This window comes from Hippichthys cyanospilos, chromosome 19, assembly GCF_059441005.1.
Source record: "Hippichthys cyanospilos isolate Australia breed blue-spotted pipefish chromosome 19, RoL_Hcya_1.0, whole genome shotgun sequence".
In the NCBI taxonomy this organism is placed as follows: domain Eukaryota; kingdom Metazoa; phylum Chordata; class Actinopteri; order Syngnathiformes; family Syngnathidae; genus Hippichthys; species Hippichthys cyanospilos.
In genome coordinates this window covers 4,388,488-4,416,219 of record NC_142387.1, presented here as the reverse complement: position 1 = coordinate 4,416,219, position 27,732 = coordinate 4,388,488, and the positions used below count along the sequence as shown (strand labels likewise).

At 38.8% G+C, this 27,732-nt stretch overlaps 1 protein-coding gene across 3 annotated transcripts; it reads left to right on the top strand.

Annotated features, from left to right (window-relative positions):
• The first annotated feature begins 28 nt into the window (after window positions 1-28).
• Window positions 29-14,968, top strand: mtmr6 (myotubularin related protein 6). 3 transcript variants are annotated; one of them, XM_088401737.1, is made up of 15 exons: window positions 29-239; window positions 2,668-2,799; window positions 3,623-3,785; window positions 4,620-4,777; window positions 6,345-6,473; window positions 8,621-8,755; window positions 9,082-9,214; window positions 9,296-9,405; window positions 9,531-9,656; window positions 9,755-9,804; window positions 10,446-10,539; window positions 10,630-10,736; window positions 11,828-11,962; window positions 12,040-12,166; window positions 14,339-14,968. In XM_088401737.1, exons 1-15 carry the CDS (start codon window positions 216-218, stop codon window positions 14,690-14,692), a joined length of 1,977 nt encoding a protein of 658 aa, XP_088257863.1. In that variant the 5' UTR covers window positions 29-215; the 3' UTR covers window positions 14,693-14,968. The 3 variants fall into 3 exon arrangements, with proteins under 3 accessions (XP_088257863.1, XP_088257864.1, XP_088257862.1); XM_088401738.1 differs by lacking the exon at window positions 29-239 and adding an exon at window positions 2,349-2,498; XM_088401736.1 differs by lacking the exon at window positions 29-239 and adding an exon at window positions 2,509-2,565.
• The last annotated feature ends 12,764 nt before the right edge of the window (window positions 14,969-27,732 follow it).

The window sequence follows — 27,732 nt, the reverse complement described above, 5'->3', positions numbered from 1 at the left end:
AAGCTCCTCACTCTTTGGCATAGGCGTGATTATCGAGCGCTCGATGCGGATGCTAGAGTGAAGTAATTAACAATAAACACACTGAATGCACTCTTCGTTAGACTACCGTGTTTAATGTAGCACATTTTAAATGCGATTTTTATCAATGATAGAGCTATATGCAGAAGGCGTTGCTTGAACTCTGAAGTCGCTGACAGCTGTTACCACCCGGAGACATGGAGCATATCCGAACCCCGAAGGTAGCTAACATTTTCTAGCTAATTGCAGTGGATGGAAGACAGTAGCTCGGCCTCACATTCTGGATGATCTTTGATTACACGATTTGTTGTTTCATCTCTTACATGTATTCGCAATGCGTGTGTCATGATGTTAATAAGTGCATTCTTGCAGGTGTCGCAAGCTGGCTCGTCTTCTACGTGACGTGAATCTGAGCTTTTTTTGTTTCACCTCACTTGTAACACTTCATCTTTACTCTTTCATCTGTCACGCCCTCGTATTGATCGAACGAAGCAGTCAACACAAAACGAATCGCATGATTGGGCAATGCAATGAATACTTATGTTTTTTTTTTCTCTCTCTCTTAGAGGCCTCGTAATAGGCGTGACCTATTACTGTTAAATTACAGACACGCACAAAAAAGCACTAGCACACAATTGGATTGTCAGTCAGTCATCTCAGGCTAAATCACTTAAGGAAGATCAGCTAAATGTTACAGATTGGTAGTAGACCATCAAGTGGCGCTGCTTTCGGTTTTAAGTCATTTGTGGGATTGCAAAATTGCTATGAGTATTTTTTGTAATCAATTTTCTTAATTATTATTACCGCCTCTTTACCACTGTATTAAACCACCACGAATCAGATAAACAATCAACGTTAAGGTTAAAAAAAAAAAAAAAGGAAAAAAAAAGACCTCATTATCTCCTAAACCTACATTCTCAGCTACTGACTTCCTGTATTGAGCATAGCTGCTCTCATCACTGTTGAGACAAGAACAGGAAAAAGGAAACGGAGGAAGAATGACTGAGTCACTAAGAATTGCTGCAATGGTAAATCATCGATTTGGGCAGTTTACAGAAAATGCAATGATAGCAGGCATGTGGCTGTGTGGTTATCTCCCACCTAAGAGGTTATGGGATGGAGCCTCGAGTATTGTGACCATCTTAAAGTTTCCTTGAACAAGATACGGAATCCCCAGTTACTCCTCATATTGTGCCATTTAGTATGTAAATGAGTTGTCTGTATAAAGTGCTTTGAATATCTAAGGTAGCTATATAACTGACAGACCACATTCTAAAGGCGCAACAAAGGTTTTGGACACTAAAAGATTGCTAAAAACTGACAGTTTATGGAGAACATTATGACTGTGTGTGCACGTTTATGGGAATTTGAACATATAAACTGTTCATATCTAGCTAAGGACTCACAGATGCTTACTCGCGTAAAAAATGTGTGACAAAACTGTTTATATCTATCTAGCTAAGGAATCACAGATGCTTCCCTGTGTAAAAAATATGCGACATGGGTGAATATTTAACTCTGACATGTGATTTATGCGTTGATGTTCAAACTAGAGTTTCATAGCATTTCATATCACTGCCCATGATCACAGCAAAAAATGCAACTTGGATCTCATTTTTTTAAATTTTTGATTCAGAATAAATAAATTACTTTTTTTTTAAGTTATATTGATTAAAAACAAAATTCTCCAATTTGGTCAAACTGCTCATACTTAGGATTAATTAACTAAATGAAACACTTATTTTTTTGCATTTCTTTCAGTTTTCCCCCCCTTTTTGTGTACCAATATCAATGTATACTTATTTAAATAACTGGTACTCTTTCCAACCCTCTAAACAAGATGAAAACATTCTAAAACTTGCAGGCAGTCAGACCTGAAATTGGCTGCTGTTGCTTAGTCAGTGTGGCTGCCACTGCACAGCATTTGGCACGCTTGAAAATGGTGCCAGAACTTCCTCGTGGATATCCGTTAGTACTCAAAGACATCTGTCGAGTTTTCCAAAAAGGTCCAGGAGTGGTAGTGCTGCTTTAAAATCTAAACTACAAGACAAAAACAAAGTTCAAAGCACAATCATATGTGAGGTCATAATACTTCAGCAATTTTTATGAGATTTAGCTCAGTCAGCAGCAGTACATTCAAATACACAAGGGATGTTTTGATTTTACTATGTGACTCCACCATAAAAGAGTACTTGTGTTGTTAAAGAAGTGTGATCATAAGCACACCCATTTATATGTACTTTATGTCTCTTTTAATTGTCTTTATGGAAGAGTGGGAAATGGCGGAAGAAAAAACTAATTGTTTCCAATTGAAACGTTTCTGTTTACAGTAAGACAAAATTGCGATTGGCTTACAGCAAATCCAGGCTGCCTCCCACCTCTCAGTCAAAGTCAGCTTGGATAGGCTCCAACTTATAAATGCAAGAGGATAAAGTGGATGTATTGTGTCCTCAGCCTGCATTCAGCTATGGTTGTGGATGGTAAGCACCAGGTGGCCAGGATTAAATGGCACTCCAGCTGGCATCATGCCGCGCGTTTTTCTTCAAGGTGTCAGCAAAAATCCTCACAGCATGACATCAACACCAAATGGTGTGTCTGTTCATGTATATCCTGATTATTTATTGGTGTGTGTGCGTGCGTGCCTTTTAGGTGGAGCAAGTACGCCTGTTGGATCGCTTCAGCAACAAATCCACCAGCGGCACGCTGTACCTCACAGCGACACACCTTATCTTTGTGGAGAGCAGTTCCAATAACTCAACATCTGCCGGACAAGAGGTTTGGGTGAGTAGATCACACTGATGTGGATTCAAAACGTCACATTTTTGGACCAAAGCTAAATCCACAACATCCGTGGGTAATTGTAGCTAAGGTCTTCACTTCCACATGGCATGATGACACTTTTGCAGTATTGCAAAAATAATGATAATATAGTTAATATTATAATACAGGGTGTTTATAAAATCTTGACAAAGGAAAAACATAATTTTTAAGGTCTTAAAACACAGCTTTAAAAAAACAAACAAAACAAACAAACACATTTATGCATATATAATAAGAGTGCAAAAGCAATGTGTAAAAAAAAATACGGCCTCAATAATAATTCCGAAAGTTGTACATTACATAATGAAGTTTGAGGTGTTGTTTTTATACAGGGAAAAAAATGGCCTGAAGAAAATTGGCATTCAATTTTAAGCAAAAACCTTTCGGTTCTTTTTTATCAAATTTAGTGTGTTGTAAAATTTACATGTATGCAGTTTTTTCTAAATTCGCAAAATTATTATTAGACATCAATAATAATGCCAAAAGATGTACATTACATAATGAACTTTGAGGTGTTGTTGTTAAACAAAAACCTTTCAGTTCTTTTTGATCAAATTTAGTGTGTTGTAAAATTTACATGTATGGTTCAATGAGAGTTTTCTCACATTTATCTAAATGATTTCATTACGTTTTGGAAAGAATGCAAATAATATTGAAAATGCATCCAGATAGTATCATGTGCAGTTAAGGAACTAAGTCTGAAAGGATCTTCGACAACTAAATTTGAATTGTTTTACCTTATACAATTAGAAATGTGTTTATTGACTGCCACTCTTTTCTCCAGATTTTGCACCACCACATCGCATCCGTGGAGAAACTTTCTCTCACCACCTCGGGCTGCCCGCTGGTCATTCAATGCCGTAACTTCAGAGTGGTTCATTTTGTGGTGCAGAGAGAACGTGACTGCCACGATGTCTACAGCTCCCTTTTGCGCTTTCTGCGGCCTGGTAGGTTTCACTCTGTATGGCCGAGCTAGTCTCCATACAGTTTCTTAAATCTGGAATGGATTCTTTACAGTTGGGTTAATTTAAAGGATTAAAATATGTTTGTTCTTTAATACATTTACCAGGCACATTTGACTTCTTATAGAGCTAAATATACTTTATATTACAAGAGTATCCTCTGATGGAATTTTCATGCATGTGTTCTTGCATTAATTTTTTATTTTTTTTAATTGTGAAAAGTACATAAGACAAATATTACTGCAGTATACGTATTTACTTAAAGGAATAGTGTGTAAGACTTAGCCCCAGCGCGGCCATCGACCAATGACGGAAGGAGTTGTAATCTACTCCTGCCCCAACTCCTTCCTGTTAGGTAGACCATGAGAGGAGTGCCTTACTTATTGATGGAACACACATGCTGATAGGAGCGAAGGAAAAGAGAATAGCTCAGGAGCAGAGCATTGTAAATCTTTTACCTAGATTTCTTTTGTAATAAATTGGAATTTCACACTGTTTTATTAGCATCAACGTAAGTGAGCAAAATACAGAGTATGCTATCAATCAATTTTTTTGGTGTTACTTACCCTCATTGTAGTGTCTTGTAGGGTCCTATTCTAGTTCATCAGATTTTAATTTTTGATATGTTGACATTGGGGGGAAAAAAGGGAACTTGCCATGTTTAGTCACTATCCATCCATCCATTTCTGTAACCACTTTAGGGTGGCGAGCTAGTCAATTTCGTTCGAATAAAGTATATTTTTAATCTTTTGCCATTTTATTATTTTGATATATATTTTTTAATTGCTTTACATTTACAATTTCCTTCCTTTTATGCAGAGTCATATGAAGAGCTCTACGCATTCTCCTACAATCCCAAACAAAATGACCAGCAACGTGAAGAAGGATGGCAACTCCTTGATTTAGGAGCAGAGTTTGAGAGGATGGGTGTTCCTTGCGACCAATGGCAGCTCACAGACGTCAACAGAGACTACAAGGTCCGTGATATTCTGGTTTCATAGAATGTGATGTAGAATACAACAGGATAACTGTTTTGTTTGATATCAAATAGTTGAGTACTTTTTATGTGATTTACAGGACATTCATTAACATTACATTCAGAAATGGTCCAAAAGGGGGCGTTAAAACCTCAGCAGTGACACTAAAAAGTCATGTGTTAGTCCAAAATGAGATTAAAACGTATTTCTTACTGTTCCCATCCACTGGAGTACCCACAGCAGTGGAAGGGTCCTTTATGGATGATACCACACTCCTTTTTGACAACAGAGAATTGTCTTTTCTTTCCCTTTTTTATGACACCCCTCTGTGGGCTGTCACCTTGTTGTGGTGGAGGGTTTTGCATGTCCCAGTGATCCGAGGAGCTAAGTTGTCTGTGGTTTTATGCCTCTGCTAGGGTCACCCATTACAAACAGGTCCTAGGTGAGGGACCAGACTAAGCAAGGCATATAGTCCTTTATGATGATAAACAATATTGGGTCACATTTTTCCTTGCCTGGACGTGGATTGCCAAAACTACCCTCTTTAGCCAGGCCTGAAGGTTGGGCTTGATGGCAAGCACCTTGTGGCCGGGCCTCTGCAAAGGATGCCAATTCTGTCACCAATTCTGTTTATTATCTTTATGCACAGAATTTCTCGGTGCCACTGAAGAGTTGTAGGGGTCCGGTTTGGTGGTCTTAGCATTGCATCTCTGCTGTTTGTCAATGATCTAGCGCTGTTGAATTCTTCAGGCCGTGACCTCCAACTCTCACTTGAGCGGTACGCAGCCAAGTGTGAAATGGCTGGGATGAAGATCAGCACCTCCAGGTTTAAGACCATGGTCCTCAGTTGGAAAAGGTTGGCCTGCCCTCTACAGGTTGGGGCTAAGCTCCTGCCCCAAGTGGAGGAGTTTAAATATCTTGGGGTCTTGGTCACGAGTGAGGATATGATGGAACGGGAGATCGGTAGGCAGATTGGTGCAACGTCTGCTGTGCCGCGGACTCTGTTCCGGTCTCTTGTGGTAAAGAAAGAGCTGATTGAAAGGCGAATCTCTCTAATCATCCTGCCCTCACCTATGGTCACGAGCTGTGGGTCGTGACCGAAAGAACGCAATCTTGGATACAAGAAGGTGAAATGAGTTTCCTCCGCAGGATGTCTGGGTTCTCCGTTAAGAGATATGGGTAAGAAGCCCAGTCATCCACAAGTGGCTTGGTGTCAAGTCACTGTTCCTCCCCGTTGAGAAGGCATCTTGTTAGGATGCCTTCTTAACATCTCCCTGATGAGATGTTCCGGGCATGTCCCACCAAGAGAAGGCTCCGGAGGCAGCCCAGGACACGCTGAAGGGACTATGTGTCTCTCGGCTGGCCTGGGAATCCTCCCGGAGGAGCTGCACCAAGTGGCCGGGAAGAGGGAAGTCTGGGCTTCCTTGCTGAAGTTGCTGCCCCTGCGACCTGACAGTGCGACCCCTTTATCAGAGGATAAAGGGGTAGAAATTGGATGGACAGATGGATCTTTATGGCACATATTTAAATATTAATAATCCAATTATCTTTGAACCTTTCTTTTCAGATTTGTGAGACATATCCTCGTGACCTGTACGTCCCCATCACGGCCAGTAAGCCCATTATTGTGGGCAGTTCCAAGTTCAGGAGCAAAGGACGCTTTCCAGTGCTTACTTACTTTTACCAAGAGAAAAAGGTACATTAGCCATCACCATGAAAAAAAAAAAAAAAAAAATATATATATATATATATATATATATATATATATATATATATATATATATACACACACACACACAGTCGACCCCCGGTTTACGAACACCCTCTTTGACGAACATTTCGACTTACGAGCGTGGACCGCGGAGTTTTTTGTCCCCCACTTACGCACAAAGATTCCGTCTTACGAACAGTTCGACATGCCGGCCATTGTATTAGTACATTTATTTTCGCTTTGCTACGTCAACTAAATCAGAAGTTGACGCTCATTACGGCAACGTTGAACGCTATTGCTCTTACAATGTCACAGTCACTGTCTCAGTCACGGTGTCAGTCCCGGTCTCACTCACGGAGATGCTATTGGCCGGCATCACGTCAATCACAGAAATGCCGATATGCTATTGGCCGAAGGCCTTTATCTAGCTTGATGGCACAGCTGGTCGGGATGGAAGGAAGGAGAGAAAATGAGTGAAAAACGGAAGGAAGGAATGTTGTTAAGACTTTGCAAACTTTATCTGTAAGACATGGCTTCTAAAATTGCTAGTGGCGGTAAAGGAAGAAGTAAGAGGATGATGACAATAGAAACTAAGCAGGAGATAATAAAAAAAAAAAAAATACGAAGGAGGCGCACGCATGGTTAACCTTGCTCGTGAGTATGGATGGAACCGCTCGGCAATCTTCTAAGGGCAAGACTTTCCTTGCCGGGGGACGGACCTCGCTCGACACCAAAATGGAGAGGCTTCTTCTATTATGGATTAAAGAGAAGGAAATCGCCGGTAATATGTTTTAGTTTGAGAAAAGTTCTTGTTTAAGAAAATAAATCAATAAATTCTGCGGGTTGGTCTCTGCTCACCTCCGTCTCCACTCAGCTCAAGTCACGTCGCCCAGAGGAAAATGTCATTTATCCTTCATATATCCATGTTATTTAAATTAACTGTACATTAGATAATGGTGCTAATATTAAATATGTGTGTAAATTTGTGGTGGTTTTATCTATGATTTCACCACGCGTTGCCAGTCAATGTGTACGAACATTTGACTTCACTTTGCTACATCAACGAAATTATCTGCTCAAACATGAGACTCTAACGCTTATATGCTATTGCTCTTACAACGTCACAGTCACTGTTTCAGTCACGGTGTCAGTCACGGAAATGCCGATATGCTATTGGTCGAACGCCTTCATCTAGCTTGATGGCACAGCTGGTCGGGACGGAAGGAAGGAGAGAAAATCAGTCAAAAACGGAAGGAAGGAATGTTGTGAAGATTTTGCAAACTTTATCTGTTAGACATGGCTTCTAAAATTGCTAGTGGCGGTAAAGGAAGAAGTGAGAGGATGATTACAATAGAAACGAAGATGGAGATAATAATAAAAAAAAAAATACGAAGGAGGCGCACGCATGGTTAACCTTGCTCGTGAGTATGGCCGTAACCGCTCGGCAATCTTCTAAGGGCAAGACTTTCCTTGCCGGGGGACGGACCTCGATCGACAACAAAATTGAGAGACTTCTTCTATTATGGATTAAAGAGAAGGAAATCGCCGGTGATGTTCTAGTTTGAGAAAAGTTCCCGTTTAAGAAAATAAATAAATAAATTCTGCGGGTTGGTCTCTGCTCCCCTCCGCCTCACCTAGCTCAAGTCACGTCGCCCCAAAGGTAAATGTCATTTTTCCTTTGTATATGTTATTTAATTTAACTGTACAGTAGATTATGTTACTCATTTTTAATATGTGTATAAAGTCGTGATGTTTTTACCTTAGGTTTTTGCACGCGTTGCACGCATTCACTAATTAACATAGCTTTGGATTGCCCGTCATACGAGCAGTTCAAGTTCCAAGCGTAGCCGCTGAATGGATTAAGTTCGTAACACGGGGGCCCACTGTTTGTCTGTGTGTGTGTGTGTGTGTGTGTGTGTGTGTGTGTGTGTGTGTGTGTGTATATATATATATATATATATATATATATATATATATATATAATATATATATATAATATATATATGTGTATATATATAATATATATATGTATATATGTTATGTTTGCTAGCTTAATTCATGCTTTAATTCTATATTATTTTGTATGGTTATTGTTTGTTTTTCTGGGGTATGTTATGTGTCCAACACGACAGGCAGCAGTGTGCCGGTGCAGCCAGCCACTCTCTGGTTTCAGTGCACGCTGTTTAGAAGATGAAAGCATGCTACAGGCCATCAGCAAGGCCAACCACAACAGTCGATTTGTTTACGTCATGGACACAAGGCCAAAAGTAAGACCAGACCTGTAATTTTCAAAATGATAGTTTCATATAAGGGAGACTTTGGTTACTGTGATGATAATGGGTGAAGCTTGATAGTTGGTATTTTAGTTAGTGAAATAAGTGAGTGCAGACAATGAAGCACACTTTAGCCCGTTAAAGATGACTTTAGTTGTGAAAACAGAATCTAATTACCAAGCTACCTCATTAAATTTGTCAATTAGAATGTGGATGAAGAAACCCAAGTAGTTGTAGGTCATGCAGTAATGTTTAAATGTTTCATAAATTTGCTCAGTTTAAACTGCTGCTTCCTCATCTCACGCTTGACTGTCTTGCAGCTGAATGCACTTGCCAATCGAGCTGCAGGAAAAGGCTACGAGAATGAGGACAACTACTCCAACATTCGCTTCCAGTTTGTGGGGATTGAGAACATCCATGTGATGAGGAGTAGCCTGCAGAAGTTGCTGGAAGGTCCAACATTGCAGTTTTAAACAATCACAGTTGATCTGTCCTCTGCAGGCATTCATTTTAGCTATCTGATTTTTGCTTTAGTGATTGGAGCTCGGTCCCTCTCTATGAGTGACTACCTGGTAGGGCTGGAGAGTTGCGGCTGGTTGAGGCATATCAAAGCTATTGTGGATGCAGCAATCTTCCTTGCTAAGGTAAATTCCAAAACTAATAAATGAAAACATGTGTCTAATAGAAATTGCTTTTCTGTAAACAATTGAACACTTTTTGTTGAGGGAGTTTTTTTTTTTTTTCCATTGTTTTGTCATCCAACCACCAGGCTGTGACCCAGGAAGGAGCCAGTGTGTTGGTTCATTGTTCTGACGGATGGGACCGAACAGCACAGGTCTGCTCCCTAGGGGCTCTTCTCATGGACCCCTATTACCGCACCATCAAGGGTTTCATGGTACCACTCACATACTTCTTGGATGTTCTTGTATGCTTCTTAGCTGTTTTTCATCTTGGGTGGTGAGTTTCTTTTCTTTCTTTTTTTTTCTCTTTTAGGTGCTTATAGAGAAAGACTGGATCTCCTTTGGCCACAAGTTTGCCGACAGGTAAGTTGTGCGCTTGTGGAGATTTAGTGAGTTTTATCGCTGACCAATTTCTCAAAGTACATTGAAGTCCTCTCAACTCAACGCTATTTATTGAACACTTTAAAGTAGGGGAATTGAACTAATTTAAGCTCATTAAATCCATTCCCAAGTGGGCCGGACCAATAAAATTATGGTATATATTTACAGAATTTTGAAACAGCACCTTCTAATTTGTAATTCTTTTTTAATACTGTTAAAAATAAAACAAGTTCCAGCATCACTATTGATTATGAAATATTATAATTTTTATTAATCATAAAAAATTTCAAGATTTTCATTTATTAAAAAATCAGCTCATTTTTACACTACGAAATCATTTGCTTGCTGCTTGCTGTATATGGAGTAAAATTCGTCTTACAAGAATGGAGACAATTTAAAAATAATAATAAAATGACAGAAAACTGCAAACACAAAACTACATTATAATAATAATAATAAACATTGAGCTGCTTTGCTTCACAATAATATTAATAATGAAATAATTTGAAGTGAATTTGTGTTGATCCACATTAAAACTCAAAGCGACAACAAAGTAAATTGAGTGGGGTTCTCATTATAGATAATCAATGATTGATAACTGTAATGTAAATTGTATCGTTTAGGTGTGACCAGTTGGATGGAGACCCCAAGGAAGTGTCTCCAATTTTCACTCAGTTCCTGGAGTGCGTTTGGCAGCTATCTGAGCAGTTCCCTCAGGTGTGTGACTTTATCTTTGTTCTGCATGCAAAGTACAGTTACTGTTATATTCTATCCAGATTTTACAAGTATATATTTTTCATATTCTAGGCATTTGAATTCAGCGAGTGGTTCCTGCTGCAAATCCATGAGCATGTCCACTCATGTCAGTATGGAAATTTCCTTGGCAACAACCAGAGGCAGAGAGAAGAGTTGCAGTGAGTCCACAGTCCTGAAGCGATGATCCACCATGACAACACATACAGAAATTCCCCAAATATAAGACACACTTTCTTTGTTTCCCAAAAATGAAGGTCAAAAGTATAGGTGCATCCCCCCCCAGACCAGAACCAGAAACTTGTGGCGGGCTAGATCTGCTCTCTGGGCCTTGAGTTTGACTCCTGTGCTCTAATGTCTCCTGGCGGAACACCTCCTGAGAGAGGTGTCAAGGAGGCATCCTAACCAGATGCCCGAGCCACCTCAACTGGCTCCTCTCAACGCGGAGGAGCAATGGCTCGACACATGGTCCCTCCTGGATGACTGAGCTCCTCACCCTATCTCTAAGGGAGAGCCAGGAAACTTTGTGGAGAAAACTCATTTCGGCCACTTATATGTGGGATCTCGTTCTTTCTGTCACGACCCACAGCTCGTGACCATAAGTGAAAGCAGGAACGTGGATCGACCGGTAAACAGAAAGCTTCACCTTTCGACTCAGATTTCTGAGCAGTCATGCGGACGCTGTACCGATAGCCCTGTCAACCAGGACAGCCCTACGACATCCACAGCCTTTAGGAACTCCGGGGCGGATCTCATTCATATCCGGGGCCTTGACACCAAGGAGTTCTTTTTACCACCTCGGTGACTTCAGCCTTGAGATAGAAAAGCTTCCTCAGAGGAAGACGTGTCGGTGGAATTGAGGAGGTCTTCGAAGTTTTCTGCCTACCGACCCACGACGTCCTGCGTAGTAGTTTTTACACCATTGCCAAAGTTTAGGTGCGTCTTATACAGACAAAAAAAATACCAGAATCTGACCCCAAAATTAAGACACGGATGCGTCTTATATTTGGGGAATTCTGATAATCACATGACACCTACTGTACATAACAGTGCACAGAATTAAAAAGAAAACTAAAACACCATCCTCTGAGCTTAAAATAGGCAAAATTGATAACTGTTTTTGCCACCTAAACATTCAAATGTTCTGAAATGCTTTGCGCAGTAATTATAATGAGTCATTTTCTGCGATGCTGTAGAAACCATGTGTGAGAACTTAAGTGTGACTCACTTGACTTGCGTTTTTGTGTTCCAGGCTAAGAGAGCGAACTCATTCATTGTGGGCACATCTTATGAGCGAAAAGCAGAATTACTTAAATCCATTCTACAATCCTGCACACGCTGAAACGTGCCCTGTGCTGGAGCCCTCCACCTTGCCCTATCATTTCAAGTTTGTCCAATATTATTGTGCACTTTTTTTTTTTTGCTATGCACAGTCTTATTTTGATATATATCTATGTGTGCAAGGTTTTGGAGAAACATGTACCACCAGTTTGATCGCTCTATGCACCCTCGGCAGTCCATCCTGAAGACCATTCTGACTGGGAGGGAGAACAGTCGGAAAGCAGAGAGCAAACTCCAAGCCCTGGAGAATGTAAGTCAACACACAAGAATACTGCTTCAATGAAAATGTTTGCAACTATAACACTAAATTAATCAAAACAAGAAAAGACGTTTGTCCAGTTACAGTCCCTTTTTCATTGCATTGGTTCTCCAATGAGGCTACCTAAGATTTCAAAATTTTAAAAGAAGCATTCATGCAATAAATCCATTTAAAAGTATCGTATTTTCCGCACTATAATGCGTACCTAAAAGCCTTAATTTTTTTTTTTAAAACTGATGGTGCGCCTTATAATCAGATGCGTCTTATATATGGATCAATATTGAGATTGTGATCCGTAGATGGGGAATGAACTGATAAAGTAAGCTTTACCTGTTTCTTTTGTGTGTTTACAGTTGAATAAGGTTGGTCATATTGACATTGAGTTATTATGCTATTGAGAGTTTAGAGTTATTATTTGAGTTATTATTGTTACAGTCGAACCTCTATATAGTGAACCTCTACAAAGTGAATCTCTCTTCATAGTGAACGAATCTTTACGGTCCCTTGCAAAACAGCTATATTTGACGTGTATGTAAAACCTCCTCATAGTGAAACTCCACATAGTGAATAACCTCTTCATAGTGATGCTATTAGTCAGTCCCTTGACAGCATCTACCTCTATATTGTGAATATCTGAACTTATCGAAAATTGTGAAGTTGTAAAATTGGGCGCACTGTCGGGATTTCCTCCCTGCCTAGCCGCTCTCGCGCGCCGCGACTTTCTCTTGCATTTTCACTTCGTCCGCCGTCCACTGCGCATGCGTTTCTCCGCTGGTCATCCCTCCGAAAATTCTAAGATGTCGGAATCTGCCGTGAAAAGTATGGATGCTAGATCTATAAGTCGGAAGCGAAAGCCTTTGTCGTTGGAGGAGAAGTGCGACATAATTCGGAAGTGTGCGAGTGGAGTGAAGCAGAATGCCATTGCAAAGGAGTACGATGCTTCGCCTGCTGCGATATGTGGCATTCTGAAGAAGAGAGAAGAGATAGTGCGACTTGTGGAATAATAATAAAGATATTTGTTCAATGTAAAATGTTTTTACATTAGTTTTACCGCATTAGATTTTAGTGTTTAAACAACTTAAGTTGTTTAATGTACATTTATTTACATATTTATTTTTAAAAAAACGTATATAAAATTATTTACATATTTATTAAAAAATTATTCACATATTTCATCAATGAATTCTGAACATTTTAGGAAAACCTCTATAAAGTGAATCTCTCTTCATAGTGAACTTCTCTCCTCGGACCCTTGAAGTTCACTATGTAGAGGTTCGACTGTATTACTTTGAGTATTACTATATTGTGATTGAAAAAGTTTTAAAATATGTCATTAATTGAGGGTGCGCCTTATAATGCGGTGCGCCTTATAGTGTGGAAAATACGGTAATTAAATTCAACAAGTTCAATAATATATATATACTGTAAGTTCTGTATCAGGACTACATAAATTGATTAAATTAATTTTATATTTCGTAAACTATTCAATTTCTTTAAAAATCTGTCGACCCAATATGAAAATGATTAATCTCAAGCTGCCTTAGGCCACATAGAATCACCTGTCAATCATTTGAAAACTTTATTTCAAATGAAAATGTTTCTACTTGAAAATCTGGACTACTCTATGATTCCAAAGGAGAACACAATCTGTTGATTGTTTTATGTGCCCAAATCTGTATTAAGTTTATTATTTCAATGTTTTTAGTTTGGTCATTTTATTTCCAAATAGTTAAAGAGAGGTCAGTATACAAATGGGAGTTCCAAAATGCTTTGCCAAAAATATCTTTATAATGAATTAACAACATAGCACAACCTACAAACTGCAACTGAGTTTTATTGCTTTCATTTTAATTGAAAATAAAGGGATGACAACATTTGCTATATCGGGGGGCAAAAACAGCAAAGGCATGGGAACGTAGAACGAAGAAGTAAAAAATATTGTCATATTACGTACAGTAAGAAAACAAAGCAGAAAATAATACTGTCGCCTTGTGGTGTGTTTTAGGTCCAGTATTGGGGGAATTGTGCTTAAATTACATAAAATTTGCAATGGAACACTTAGGTGTTGTTTGTTTGATCACGGAAAACAAATGATAGTACCACTTTTGGGACAGTTTACTGGAGGTTCCATAAAATTAATTTTGCTGTCCCTTTTGCATGTAGAGGCTCCACCAGCTAGGTGTGACACCAATCGTGAGTGCCAACATCCCCGCGGCGCCGCCAACCAGGGATCAACGCTCACTTGATAAACCCCTCCCACCGCGCCCCGATTCCCTAATTTTGGGGGCGCCCATCAACCACAAGGAGGCCCGTCGGCAGCAGAAGGAAGATGAGCACGAGGTTGGCGAGGAGGCCACCGAGAGCACAGAAACTGAGCGGACAGTAGAGGGCAGCAGCGGCTCCGAAAGCCACAAGCAGAGCTACGATGAGCTGGAAGGGACGTATAATAGCGATGTGGCCAAAGAGGAACCAGCTGTCGTGAGTCTGGAGTTTGGAGTGGCACGCATGACCTGCTGAGAAACGGCATGAGATTGGGAGGAAAGGACAGGCAATCTAACAATTTACTGAAAACTGTGTGGAGAGAAGCTCTTGTTCTTGGTGTGATTATGTGCTGATTACAAAATGACCCTAAATGGGTCAAATTCTATGTCTGTATAGTCTAAAGCTCTATGAAAAGCCTCATTATCATGTCATATATTTCACCTATAGAAATGCATTAGCTTTTTTTTTTTTTTTTAATGAATGTTGGGACGCACTATAGAGAAATCATAGAGAATAAATTCATCCACTGTAAAACAAGTTTGTTCTCTTTTTTTGTCATAGTTGTGTTTTTCACTGTTTAAATGCATAAAAAAAAAATCAGGTTGATATCATGAAGGACATGCCTGCTGTCCTGATATTTGATGACGGATGCCACGCTAACCAGATAATAATCCTTTTATTTATGTATTTTCTACATAAAAGCCCCCTGGAAGTACTTTCATCCCTACTGAAGGCTCACAGCCAGTCTAATCTTGCAACATCCAGCGGAAATTACACCAAACCAGAAAAGTTGGCCCTGATTGTTAGTCCACTCCCTTCCCAGTGGCTGTGGATAAGCCAACTGTGGCTCTAAGACCTTGAGGAGGCTCAGCTGTCAACAGTTGCCACCACTAATCATTTGATCCTATTTTATATCTCCCATTGATCAGATAAGCGGACATACTAATGTGCATTGATCCCAAAATCCCATTGGGACTCTTTCTGCCAGGACAATATATATATATATATATATATATATATATATATATATATATATATATATATATATATATATATATATATATATATACACACACACGCATATATACAGGCACGCACACGTACACACACAAGAAAGAAGGACCCACAGGTTTTCACAACCCCAAACTTATGTACCCCAAATATTATGTAGTCCAATGGAAAATTACCCAGTAAATCAATGTTCCTTTCAGTGTGGCTGAACCTCTGAAGTTGAACACAATTTGTGTTATGCTTGTTTAGTTTCAAATTATTTCAATTCAAAGTGAAATTTACAATAGTAAAAATTGTAAAATTCAATTGCTCTATTAAAAGTTCAACTTTAAATCATTAATCATATCAAGCCTGTAAAGTTGAACACAATTTGTTGTGATATGCTGCTTAACTTTCAAATTATTTCAATTCTAAGTGAAATTTACAATAGGAAATAATGTAAAATGCAATTGCTCTATTAAAAATTCTAATTTAAATAATTACATATCACATGAAGCCTGATATTTTTATTTAGACTTTTGTGACACAGAAAGGGCTCTTTTTCTTTGTTTTTTGTCTTTAAAGCTTTTTTATTTCTTGAGGCTAAAGTATTGCAGCTCACAGATTTGCCACCAGGTTGGATTTACTTCCTCAATCAGATTACTGATGGCAAAATGCGAAAGATGTCTGCAAAAAACATGCTTGATGTGTGTGCAGCCTTCTTCCATGCAAATGAAAGCAGTCATGGTTTATTTGTGAAGTGCTACCCAACAGTGCTCAGGGCAGCTGAGCACAGCACAACGCACAGTTCATTTCACTCAGCCACTAAATACTTAATTGAATGAGAGCTTGCTTTAAAAGCTCTACTGATGACAGAAGGGCGGTTTGTGGTTTTCATTCATGCACAGTGTTTGACAATGTGACTTGTGAGACAGCTCTGTGTCTACAAGCCAATACAGAGAGTCATTTTTGTGCTGCAGCAACTGTCAATAAAGATGGGCTGGTAATGCTGTGTGCCTTGGACCACCCCCTCCTATTTTGCTTGAAACAGAAGAACAGGATGGACAGACAGAACGGCAAAGAATGGCTGAATCTCCAGATGAAGCTTTCCAGCATTTTCAATTGAAGCTCACTAGGATTTTCAATTTAATACATACATACATACATACATACATACATACATACATACATACATACATACATACATACATACATACATACATACATACATGCATACATAGGTACGTACGTACGTACGTACGTACATACATACAGACAGACAGACAGAGGTGGGCAGTTTATCGGTACTGATGTCCACTGGTCCGTTGTCCGTCGGTGACAGACCGCCGAATAACGAAAGCATTTTAAAATAGACTACTGAAACCGACAGAAGAGTAGATTTCAATTTTAATCCATCATTGTAATCTTCGCCAACTGTGTCACCTAACATGGTTGTTCATGGTTTTCCACACAGTCAAATCCTCTAAATTTCTGAGGTATGGTTAAACTGCCATATACAGTGGACCCCCGTGTTACAGCGTCCCTGGCTTAAGTTTTTTGTATGTTGTGATGTGGAAAACTGACTTTTTTCATTCACTCTTGGCTTGGCTGTATTTGTGTTGTTTCGTTTGGTGATTACATTTATTTTCAGTTGCTGTCCCTGCAATGCGTCACTACAATTTTGCTATTGGTTGGCGTCTCCTCACAGAGATGGTGGTCTGCTATTGGTAGGCCTCACTCGTTTCAAAATGGCGGAACGGTAAAACTTTGTTGGATTGTGAGTGGTTACAAAACCATATTTATAGTGCATTTTACTGCTTGATTCGAAGTTGAAAGGGATACCCATGAGTCCCTGCTAGTGATATCAAAGAGAGAAGTAAGAAGATGATTTCGATGGAAACGATGCTGGAGATAATCCTTATTAGGGAATATGAGTGTTATGACCCGTGGGTCATATGTAGTTTTTGTATGTGTTCTGCTGTGTTCTCCTTTGTTTGTGTGTGTGCGTGTGTGTGTGAGTGCCTTTTGGTTGGAGTGAGTCAATTGTGTGCAGGCGGTGTCATCCCATTGGCTGGCTCTCCTGATTTGCCGCCCTATTTAAACAGCCCACGGACCAAACATCCCATTGGCTGGCTCTCCTGATTTGCCGCCCTATTTAAACAGCCCACGGACCAAACTCTGTCTCTCTCCGGTCATCCCACCGCCAGAAAACGCCACCTCAGGAATTATTAGAGATAGTGTGCATCTGTGTTGTTCGCTGTGTTTGTTAGGTTTGCTTGTTAGCTGTGTTTGTAAGAATCTGTAGATCGAGCAGTAGTAGGAGGGAGACGCCGTTTTTGTTTAACCCTTTTTCTCCTGTTTTTGCGTTAGGTAGATAGTGAGCCAATTGTCATTCGTTTCCTTTTTGTTTGGCTAGTTAGTTAGGGATTCAGAAGATCTTTTGTTATTATTTTGTTTGTTTGCTCTCCCTCCGAAGACAATAAAAGCTGCTGTTTTTTGTTCAACACGTTTAGCACACACATGTTATATCCCAGTTCCCCTAGGCTGGGCGTAACATATTGTAACAATGAGCATAACAAGCGGCACTCAAAGGTAAATAAATCCTTTCTATATTTTTTATTTGCAATGTTTTCTGATTGTATACATGTATATTATATATACGTAGAACTTACTATACTATTTTGGTACCAATTTTTAATATGTATGTACAATTTTGATGTTTTTAGCTGGGGTTCTAAACGCATTAGCTATTAAACATAGGTTTAGATTGAACATAATGCGATGAATTGGCTATACGACCCCAACCGTGGAACGGATTAATGTCGTAACACGTGGGCCCACTGTACTTGGGAGCAGGAATGTATATATATGTATATATGTGTGTATATATATATATATATATATATATATATATATATATATATATATATATATATATATATATATATATATATATATATATATATAAAACCACAACTTTTCCTCATGATTTCAGCCCTGCGGCTTATAGTCCAGTGCGGTTTATCTGTTGTTTTTTATGTATTTTTTTGCTAGCCACCAGCAAGCAGATGTGTGTATCTGTTCGAGGTTTCAATTTATGGAACAACTATGAAATAGAACTGAAAAGATGTTAATCAATGGCTGTGCTCAAAGAGTTTTAATTGTGAGTTTTGTATATATAAATTACATCTTTTTATGTTCAATAAAATAATCGATCAAACAAAAGGAGATAAAAAAAAAATGCTACTGAAGTATTGATTTGGATTTTGAACTGCTATTTAACTAACAGTATTCTGCTAGTGTTGAAAATATCCATCCATTTTCTATATGTTGGGACTAAACATGCAGGCAAGTGACCGTTGGCAGACAATTACAAAAAAAAGTAAATAACAACAAAAAAAATATATACATAAATTTCCATGTTCCATCTTTTTGCGTAAATATCTTATAGTCCAGTGCGGCTTATCTGTGACAAACATTTTTTTGCTCATTTTTCTGCTGCGGCTTGTAAACAGGTTTATAAACAGGTTTACTTTGATTTGATAGAACACATTTATTTACACCTGTTTAAATTCATAGCGGGCTTTTAAAATGAAGAACTGTCTAAATATTACACAATTTGTATCACACATTGTCCGTTAAAGGTACAAGGGGATGTTTTAGATGTAAGCTCCATGGTTAGTTCTTCAATAAAATACCTTAACTATTATAAAAATATTGGTTTGCTGATATGAAAAAAAAACAGTATGTTAAAACGGGACGTGTGTCAAAAAAGGTGCATCTCCAAAAATGTAGAGGGATTTAAAAATGTTCATCATTGTCAGTGGTGCTCCTCTTCTAGCCTCGTTGTGCCACATTACCTCATATGAAACATTTAGCAGCCTCTCCAAGGACTCTGAATCATTCAGATCTAGTACTGCAGTAACTGCACGCCATGCTAGTAGAACACTCCTGAGGACAAGGAGGGACCACTGCTGTCATGCTTAAGGTAAACATACCCAGCACTCAAACTGTTCAACAAACTCACGATCACATAGTAATATAAGAATTAGAAGAGTTTTTTTTTTTTCTTATTATCGCTCCTTTTCTTTCCAGTAATGTTAAGGGTGCATTTATATTTGAAATCTCACTAATTTCCTATTGCACATGAAATGAATAGAAGATGGTAACTCTGGTCAAAAGTTGGCTAATTCGATGAAATGATAGCCTTGGCTCCAACAAAACCAGGTACTAACACTTACTTAACTGGAAATCACACATAATTGGAAATCACACATAGCTGGTAGGGCTGAAAAGTGTTGTGGGTGGGGGGTGGGTCAGGTGATTGCTACTGTACTTAGAGTCTTAAAAACAATTAGCACCACTCCCCATTGCTAACAAAGAGGGCACAGGGTTTAATCCCGGGTAGTTTAACACGCACACAATTGTTGAAGCATACACAGTGCAGCTTTAATCTTGAGCCTCCTGCACCCCACCACCATGCAGGGAACAATGTGAGGCCTGATTCTAAAAACAAAGAAAGGATGGTGTACTTGTGAGAGTAAAAACATATGGAGTGGTGCCTTGGGACATGAGTTTAATATGCTTGAAATAAAATTTAAAAAATGTTGACATGCTGCTTTTTTTTTTATAAAAAGAATGTTCACTGTGTGCTCATAGATGTTAATGTGTGCTTTTTGACAAAAAATAATAGAAATTGTCTATTCTAACAATTTCCTTCTGTATTTTTCAGTCATTGTTAATATGTATGCCATAGATGTTTTTTTTAACAAACATTGCCCAGTACCTATCACAATACACCTTTGCTTTCTTGCAATACTATATCGCAATAACCAGCACTAATCTTTAATGTCAATTAATTAATAATAATAATAATTGGCTACAGCTGCACTGTAGTGTGGAGCAGTGGTCTTCAAGATTTTTATCACTACAAACTGGTCAGCACTTGAAATTTTTACTGCGGACCGGGGGGCCTCAAAATGTACAAAAATGTACGCAAATTACAATTAGTCAAGAGTAAAACTGAATTCCAAAAGCTATTAATTTCAAAGGAAAATACCTGGCGCACCCGAAAATGCGAACGTGTTTAATGCATACAGGGCAGCACTGTATAACATGATGAAGATAAGAACTAATATTAGGTAGCATGTTATTCACAGTCAAAAGTTGTTGGATCAACAAACAAACTCATTTTGTGCATAGTATCATATATAAACATTCTTACAAAGAAAGCACAACTTACAGACAGTGATTGGCCAGATTTCACAGAGACAAAACAACAAAACTGCTCTCAATCCTTCTCACTACAAAATTTAATATCAACAGCGGCCATAGGCAGCGCCAAAAAAACAAAAACAAAGATCAAGTCAAACAAAGCACAAATGAATGAACTGTTAAACTAAATCAGTTCCAAAACATTATTTCTGGTGCGGCCCATGCGGCCCGGTAGCAGTTGATCCACACACCAGTACCAGGCCGTGGACCGTTGGTTGGGGAGAACTGGTGTAGAGTAGTTCAGAGATGTTTGCGTAAGCCAAAAAAACTATACAGTATATGTAAACACAAATTAACTCCAAATTTACTGGTTGCATATGTGCCAAGCAAGAAAGCATGAAGAGAAATGAAGACTCATTTTTGTTCGTCAACCATAGTTGAAACAGATCTGTGTTGTCATGCGCACTGGTGAAAATACCCCTAACAAAAACCAAGGAGAAATCTATTGTTATAAAAGATCAAATCAAGTCAAACCTCAAGTCAAACCGCTTCTGTACAGGTTTTTGTTCTTCATATTATGAAATTTACTATCATATAAATGAAGCAAAACAAAATAAAACAAAACAAACCTTGAAATCTGAAAATTTCCATTTCAATTAAATGCAACATTAGATTCTACTGCTTGTTAATACGGCTGCTCGGATATTATTGTGCTTCTCGGGAACACATACAGGCGCTTATTCCGGGTGATTTAAAGACAGTGCGGAAGCCTGAGATATGACTACAACAGCAGAAACAAAGAAAAAGCTATCTTTGAAGCATAACATTTTCTTTTTCTGCTCTTTGCCCTTCTCCTCTGCCGCCACTTTTGCTTTGGAACATGGCCTCACTTGAAAGGTAATGTAATGTAACATTTAATGTGGTGTTTTTGAAGCACTTGGAATGATTTACATGTAAAACATGATTCATGATATGACAAAAATCTTGACACAAAAGCCACTCAGGAGTGGATTGTTTAAAAAAACAAAAAACAACCTAATAAAATAAAACAAAAATAAGGCGTTTCAAAACAAGTACACAATATATTGGAAACTGAATGTAGTATTGCAAAACATGTATTGCATCACTTCGTATCACAATATATCAATATATTGATATTATTGCCCAGCACTACTACACATTAAGAACCTTGTACTTATGGTATGTCAATATTTGGAGGATTTTGCAATTACTAAAATTTCAACAACAAAAAATGCAGACTAGCCTTTTGCAGCCAGATTTTGAAAAAACAATTAGCAACAGAACAGATTGAAACCAAACACAAAAGAAGATGAGTGTCCTCCAACTGTCCCACTTACTGCTGAGCTTTACTCAGGGGGCTGAAATAGGAATCGTACTACTACAATTAGGAGGCTGGGGGGAAATGTGTGTATGTGTGTGAGTTTTATAAGCGTGTGGGTGATTTTTCCATGGGTTCTTCTTACTCGTTTACAGCAAGAGCTGAGGCATAAAAAGTCACATTATGAATTACATTCCAAACAAAGCCAATACATTTAAAATGCAGGAACTATATTTGCATTTTCAACAGTGGCATAGGACAAAATGCAGGATTTAAAAGAATGTTTATCATCCCGTAAGTCAGTAAAAACTAGCTGTGCATTGTTGAAATTTTTGAGTTAAAACAACAGTGAGAGCTGAGTAGAATCCTTTGTTTCACCATGTTATCACTCATCAATCCATCAGCCATCTGCTGCTCAGCACTGAGCTGACCTCCCAGCATAGCCGTGGGCCTTTCTGCTATAATAAACATTACATCTACCTGAGAAGCAGCACTCTGGCTCTGTGTCTGACTGGGCAGTCAGTGGCGTGGGTAGGTAACGCTTTCTCGCCTCACTCTGGGGAAACCCTTGGAAAATGTGTTTGTGTGTCACTTGGGGTGCATGAATGCAGACATTGTTTAATAGCAGTGGGCTGGAAGAAGAGAGCTTGCGGTACCCATGGTGACAGAGGAGCAGGAGAAGGAGGTGGAGGAGGAGAAGCAGAAAGAAGCAGGGGTGGGTAGAGAAGGATGGTTGTAATTGGGTCGGTTTTTCAGGGAGATTCATGGGGGTTGGGTGGAATCACCGGGGGAAAAAAAAAAGAGCGCCCACAGTAGATCAGACCTGAAAGGAGAACACTGGATGACAAAGGCACAGCTCTAAATCAAATAATCAATCAATCAGATGCTGGACTCAACTCCTTAGTTCCTTCTGAATTTGAATTATTCTAAAACATTTTGGACAATTCTATGCTTCCAACTTTATGGGAAGCAGCTGGGGAAGGACATTTTTATTGTGTCTGTGTGCACAATGCAAGTTAAATAAACGGTCGCTTGGATGAAGTTGGTTTGGGAAAACAAGACTCAAACCGAATTGAATAACGTTGGAATTCTCTGATATTTGCAGAGGCAGACAACATCTATTTTGGTTCCATTTTTACCTTCTGTAAGTAAAATAAAGTGTTCCAATACTTTTGTCTACAGTATAAATTGTGACTTTACTGATAATGTAAAAGACGTTTTTGTGCCATCACTATTACACTCTGTGGAAGCGTGGAACAGCCATTGTGGAGTAAACATTTCACGTCTGGGAAATTTGTTCAAATGTATTTACAAATATGTTCGAATGACTTTCCCATAATGCAACATAGTAATGAGTTGCGCAAGCACATACTCCATGATATTAGAGGAGAAGATGTCGAAGGGGTATAATAATCCATAAAAATGAAATGACTAACAAACAATGTTTACGCATGTAGTTTTTGAACATGTGGTTGAAATATAGGCCAAATACTAAAAAAAGCTTTATTTATTTATATCTTAAACTTTATGTGTGCAAGTCAATGCCCAATAGCATTATGGGGAAATACTGTATACTATATTTTCAGCATTTAGCCGCAAGTACATTTAAACTTATTAACAAGAATGTTCAAATGAGTTTACAAGTCAATTTTTTCCACTACATTGGTAGCTCCACATTTCTGTAAGACTATATAAAAGTGTTGATTAAAGTGCAAACACAATTTACAACAAGTGCATTTAGAGTTCAAGGTCAAATAAAAATAGCTATTATGGGGGAATTAGGTGATTTGGCAACACTGCAGTAATTTAAATAAGGTTATACAATACTAAAATCACATAGGACCCAGAATAAAATCATTTTCTCTGTCTTCTCACTTTAATGTACGTTTGGGTACGATAGCGTCTTTATTGTGAGACAATGTTACAGTTATCACAGAGCTATTTGAAGGAAGTGGTTATTTGTCTTAAGTGGATAATTACTTGTTGTAGATTGCCTATTAGAGGCCACCATTTGAGAAGATATGGTAAATAGAACAAGATTGTAAATAGAACAAGATTGTCACAGACACACACAAAACACAGCTTTCCGGTCATCAGATTTTGTACAAAATTATAATTCATATGAGGAATTGGTTGGGCTCATACACTAAGTACCTGTACTTAAAAACATCCTAAATAATAACAATTTGAAAGAAATGATGAGCCAATGCTCCCCAACACTTGCTGCTGCGTGTCCATATGGCCGGTGTTCAGTACCATATGGTCAATAATAATAACGCTGAAACTGTACAAGAGGCAAGTCTGAGCTTTTTCACTGAGCCCAACAGTGCTGAAAAATGTCTCTAAATCCATATCCCTGCTTAAGCCTGCTCATACTGTTGATCGGCAGTGCGGCGGATGCCTGCTTTGACCCCTCTAATTCAGGCTTTTTGGCATCACAGTATTTTGTTTACTTCCCATATTGGCTCTCTCACACAAAATACCCTAAACCCTATAAACTTTGTTAAAAAAAACTACAAAAACTGAGCATGCAGATAATAATGATTTCACCCCCACAATATCATGAACGGAATACAGGTGATGCAAGTTATGCACTTAAAAATGCAATGTTGCTGTGGTACCTCTCAACTCAAAGTATAACAAAATAGGGACAAACAATATACCATTAACCTCATAAATGAGCATTTGAATATTAAATAATTGTGTGATTGTGAGCGTGGGGCGGCTTGGTGGAAGATTGGTCAACACATCCGCCTCACAAATCCAATCAGAGTCCCGTGTTCAAATCCACGTTGCTTCAGCCATCCTGTGTGGAGTTTGCATGCTTTTCCCAAGCCGGCGTGGGTTGTATCTGGGCACTCTGGCTTCCTCCTGGAAATACACTCTAAATCACAGGTGTCAAAGTCAAGGCCCGGGGGCCAGATCCGGCCCGCCGCCTCACTTTTTGTGGCCCTTGAAATGCTAATTTGACTTCAGGTTTCTGACAAAAATACCACAATTGCAAGTTGTCTAACTTTTAAAAATTTGGGGGAAGAAAAAAACAAACATTTTCTTATTCTCAATTTCTTTTGAACAATTTTTGCCGGTTTCTGATATCAAATCTTGGTAAATGTGTGATCAACACACTTAAAATGTATTTCAATTCACAGTCATTCCGGCCCGCTGACAGAAACTATCACTACAATGCGGCCCAAAATAAAAAATTGTTTGACACCACTGCTCTAAATTGTTCTTAGGTGTGATTAGGTGTTTGAACAGCTGTTTGTCTCTGTGTGCCCTGCGATTGGCTGGCAACCAGTCCAGGGTATCGCCCGTCTACTGCTCCAAAACTTCTGGGATAAGCACCAGCAAAGCCTAGTGAGGATAAGCAGCTATAGAAAATAGATGGATAATGGCTATATTTCAAGTCTAATCAGTGATGACACTTGTAGTTCTACTTACATCTTAAATATTTCTCAGAGTAGAAGTTGACCTCGCTTATAAGTCAACCCCCCCTTTTTTACTTCAATTTGGGTAAATAAGACTACCCCTGACTTTAGTGGTTACATAGATCATGGCTCTCCAATTAAAACACATTACATCGTATATCGGATAACATACTGTCTCGATGATGAGTGGGTGGGACCTGAGCGAGACAAGACTGCGGGGCAATGTACACGTGCATGTAGACGCAAATGCAGATTCTAATGTTGCAACAATAAAATGATTTGAAGTTTACAGTTCACAGTTGGATGTGAATTCATCTAAAAGCCCTCAAAGTCATCATCATTGTCTGACGCGCCAAAAAGCCCGTCCCATTTAAATCCCGGACATGCTCTCCTTCCTGCTGGTCATCTGCACAACCATCCTCATTAGTCTTCCATGGGTAGTAATCTTTGGACCCGTCCAATTTGTTTGAAACAGAGGTCTTCGGAGGTGATTTGCTGATTATCTTATTTGGGATGTTCTTTACCCAAGAGACGACTGTTGTGAGTGCGGAAGGTTGCCCTTTGCTCCTACCCCCGCCGACCCAAGCACACATCCAAGGGCTGAAGTAGACAAGTCTGGACATATTTTCCTTTTCATAATGCGTCAAAGTCCGCTGAAAAATGATCCACGCAGCCTCGTTGTTGACAGCAAAGAGGCAATAATGCAGCGCTTGACGAAAGTGCATTTTGCGATGTTCTATGAAAACGCTCTAAAACGCATGCATACTATATTGAAATAGAGGTACAGGGGGTCCTCGGGTTATGACGGTCTCGACTTGCGATGTTTCGAGGTTACAAATGCGCGCAGTAAGCCATTGTCCATCACCATGGAAGTGAAATTAAATTTTACTAAGCGGTCTAAAAACGGTCAAACACCAACAAACAAATTGTTCCGTGCAAGAGACAAATTGAGTGCTATGTTCCGTTTTTGGGTTTTGTTGATGTAATAAAAGTGACAGTTGAGATCGACTCTTCTTTCCCACTGACATTCTTGCCGGCTGCAGGCACGCCTTCAAGGCTTGTAACAAAATGATGCCGGGGCTAAAATGGCTCCCGCGCTGTTTCCAGATACATGGCCCTTCAAAACAAGAGTTCTCTCCAAAATAAAATGTGGTTCAAAAACAAAGTTTTTCCGACAAAACGGGGGCAAAAAGGGGCAGAACAATATTGCAATACTTTAAAGAACAGTACATATAGTTATCTATTTATTTTATTTATTATTTTTTTATTAATTATTTTTAAGTTATTATTTGTATTGTTTTCCGATTTCCACTGAAATTCAGGTGTCTTAAGAGCGGATCCACGTCGTAAGTCAAGGACTCCCTGTATGTACAATCATCATAAGCTTTGTAAATGATTTGATCGTCTTATTTCACATTTGGATAATTGTTATTCAAACACAAATATATGGAAAAAATCGGTCTGTTTTGAGTTATGCAGTTATAAGTCGACCCCCCTAATACGGGGGTTGAAAATGAGGAGAAAAAAACCTCAACTTGTACTTGAAATATGGTATTCATTCTTGAAGTACTGAAGATGGGTCTTGATCTGGGTCTTGACCACCTTTTAAGGGTTTCGTCTTATCTCAGTCTTCGATCTTGGACAGTGTGGACTGGATTTTTGACAAAGACCAGTTGAGACCAGGTCAGTATTAGTGTGAATGGGGAATGGTTAAAAAAAACAAAAAAAAAAGGAAAAAGCAAAAAAAAGATAATGCTAATTATGTTTTGATTAAACAATTTTTTTTTTTTTTTACTCTGATGTTTACAATTTTAGTCTTGACAAAGGCTAGTCTTTGAATAATTTGCGTAACTGGTAAATAAGAAGCTTGAGGCATTTTTCTTGCTGCTTAATAGTGTACATGTCAGAAAAAATACATCAAGCCTTTTGCAGAAAAAAATGTTAATACGCTGCTAAACAACACCGGAAATGCAGTGAGAAGGCCAACTTCGCAATAAACCTTAGTTTACCAAACAATATTCGGACACAAATGTCTTGACTCAACTGTCTTTTATTTTGAAGTAGTTCCTGGCAGTGTGTTGCGGTGTAACTACTTGACTAGGTTTTCTCCAGCAACTGTTCCTATTCCCGATACAAACAACACAATGTTTTTCTGAAATCATGTTTCGTGTCTTGCTTAAGGAGACTTTAACATGGTCACAATGATTGGGCTAATCTGACACACAGCCTCTTGTTTGGGAGATGACCATCAGATCTTGCCATCCCAATGTTCATCATAAAACATGTACAATACAAAAGTCATTCTTGATTAAATGGAAAAGCAA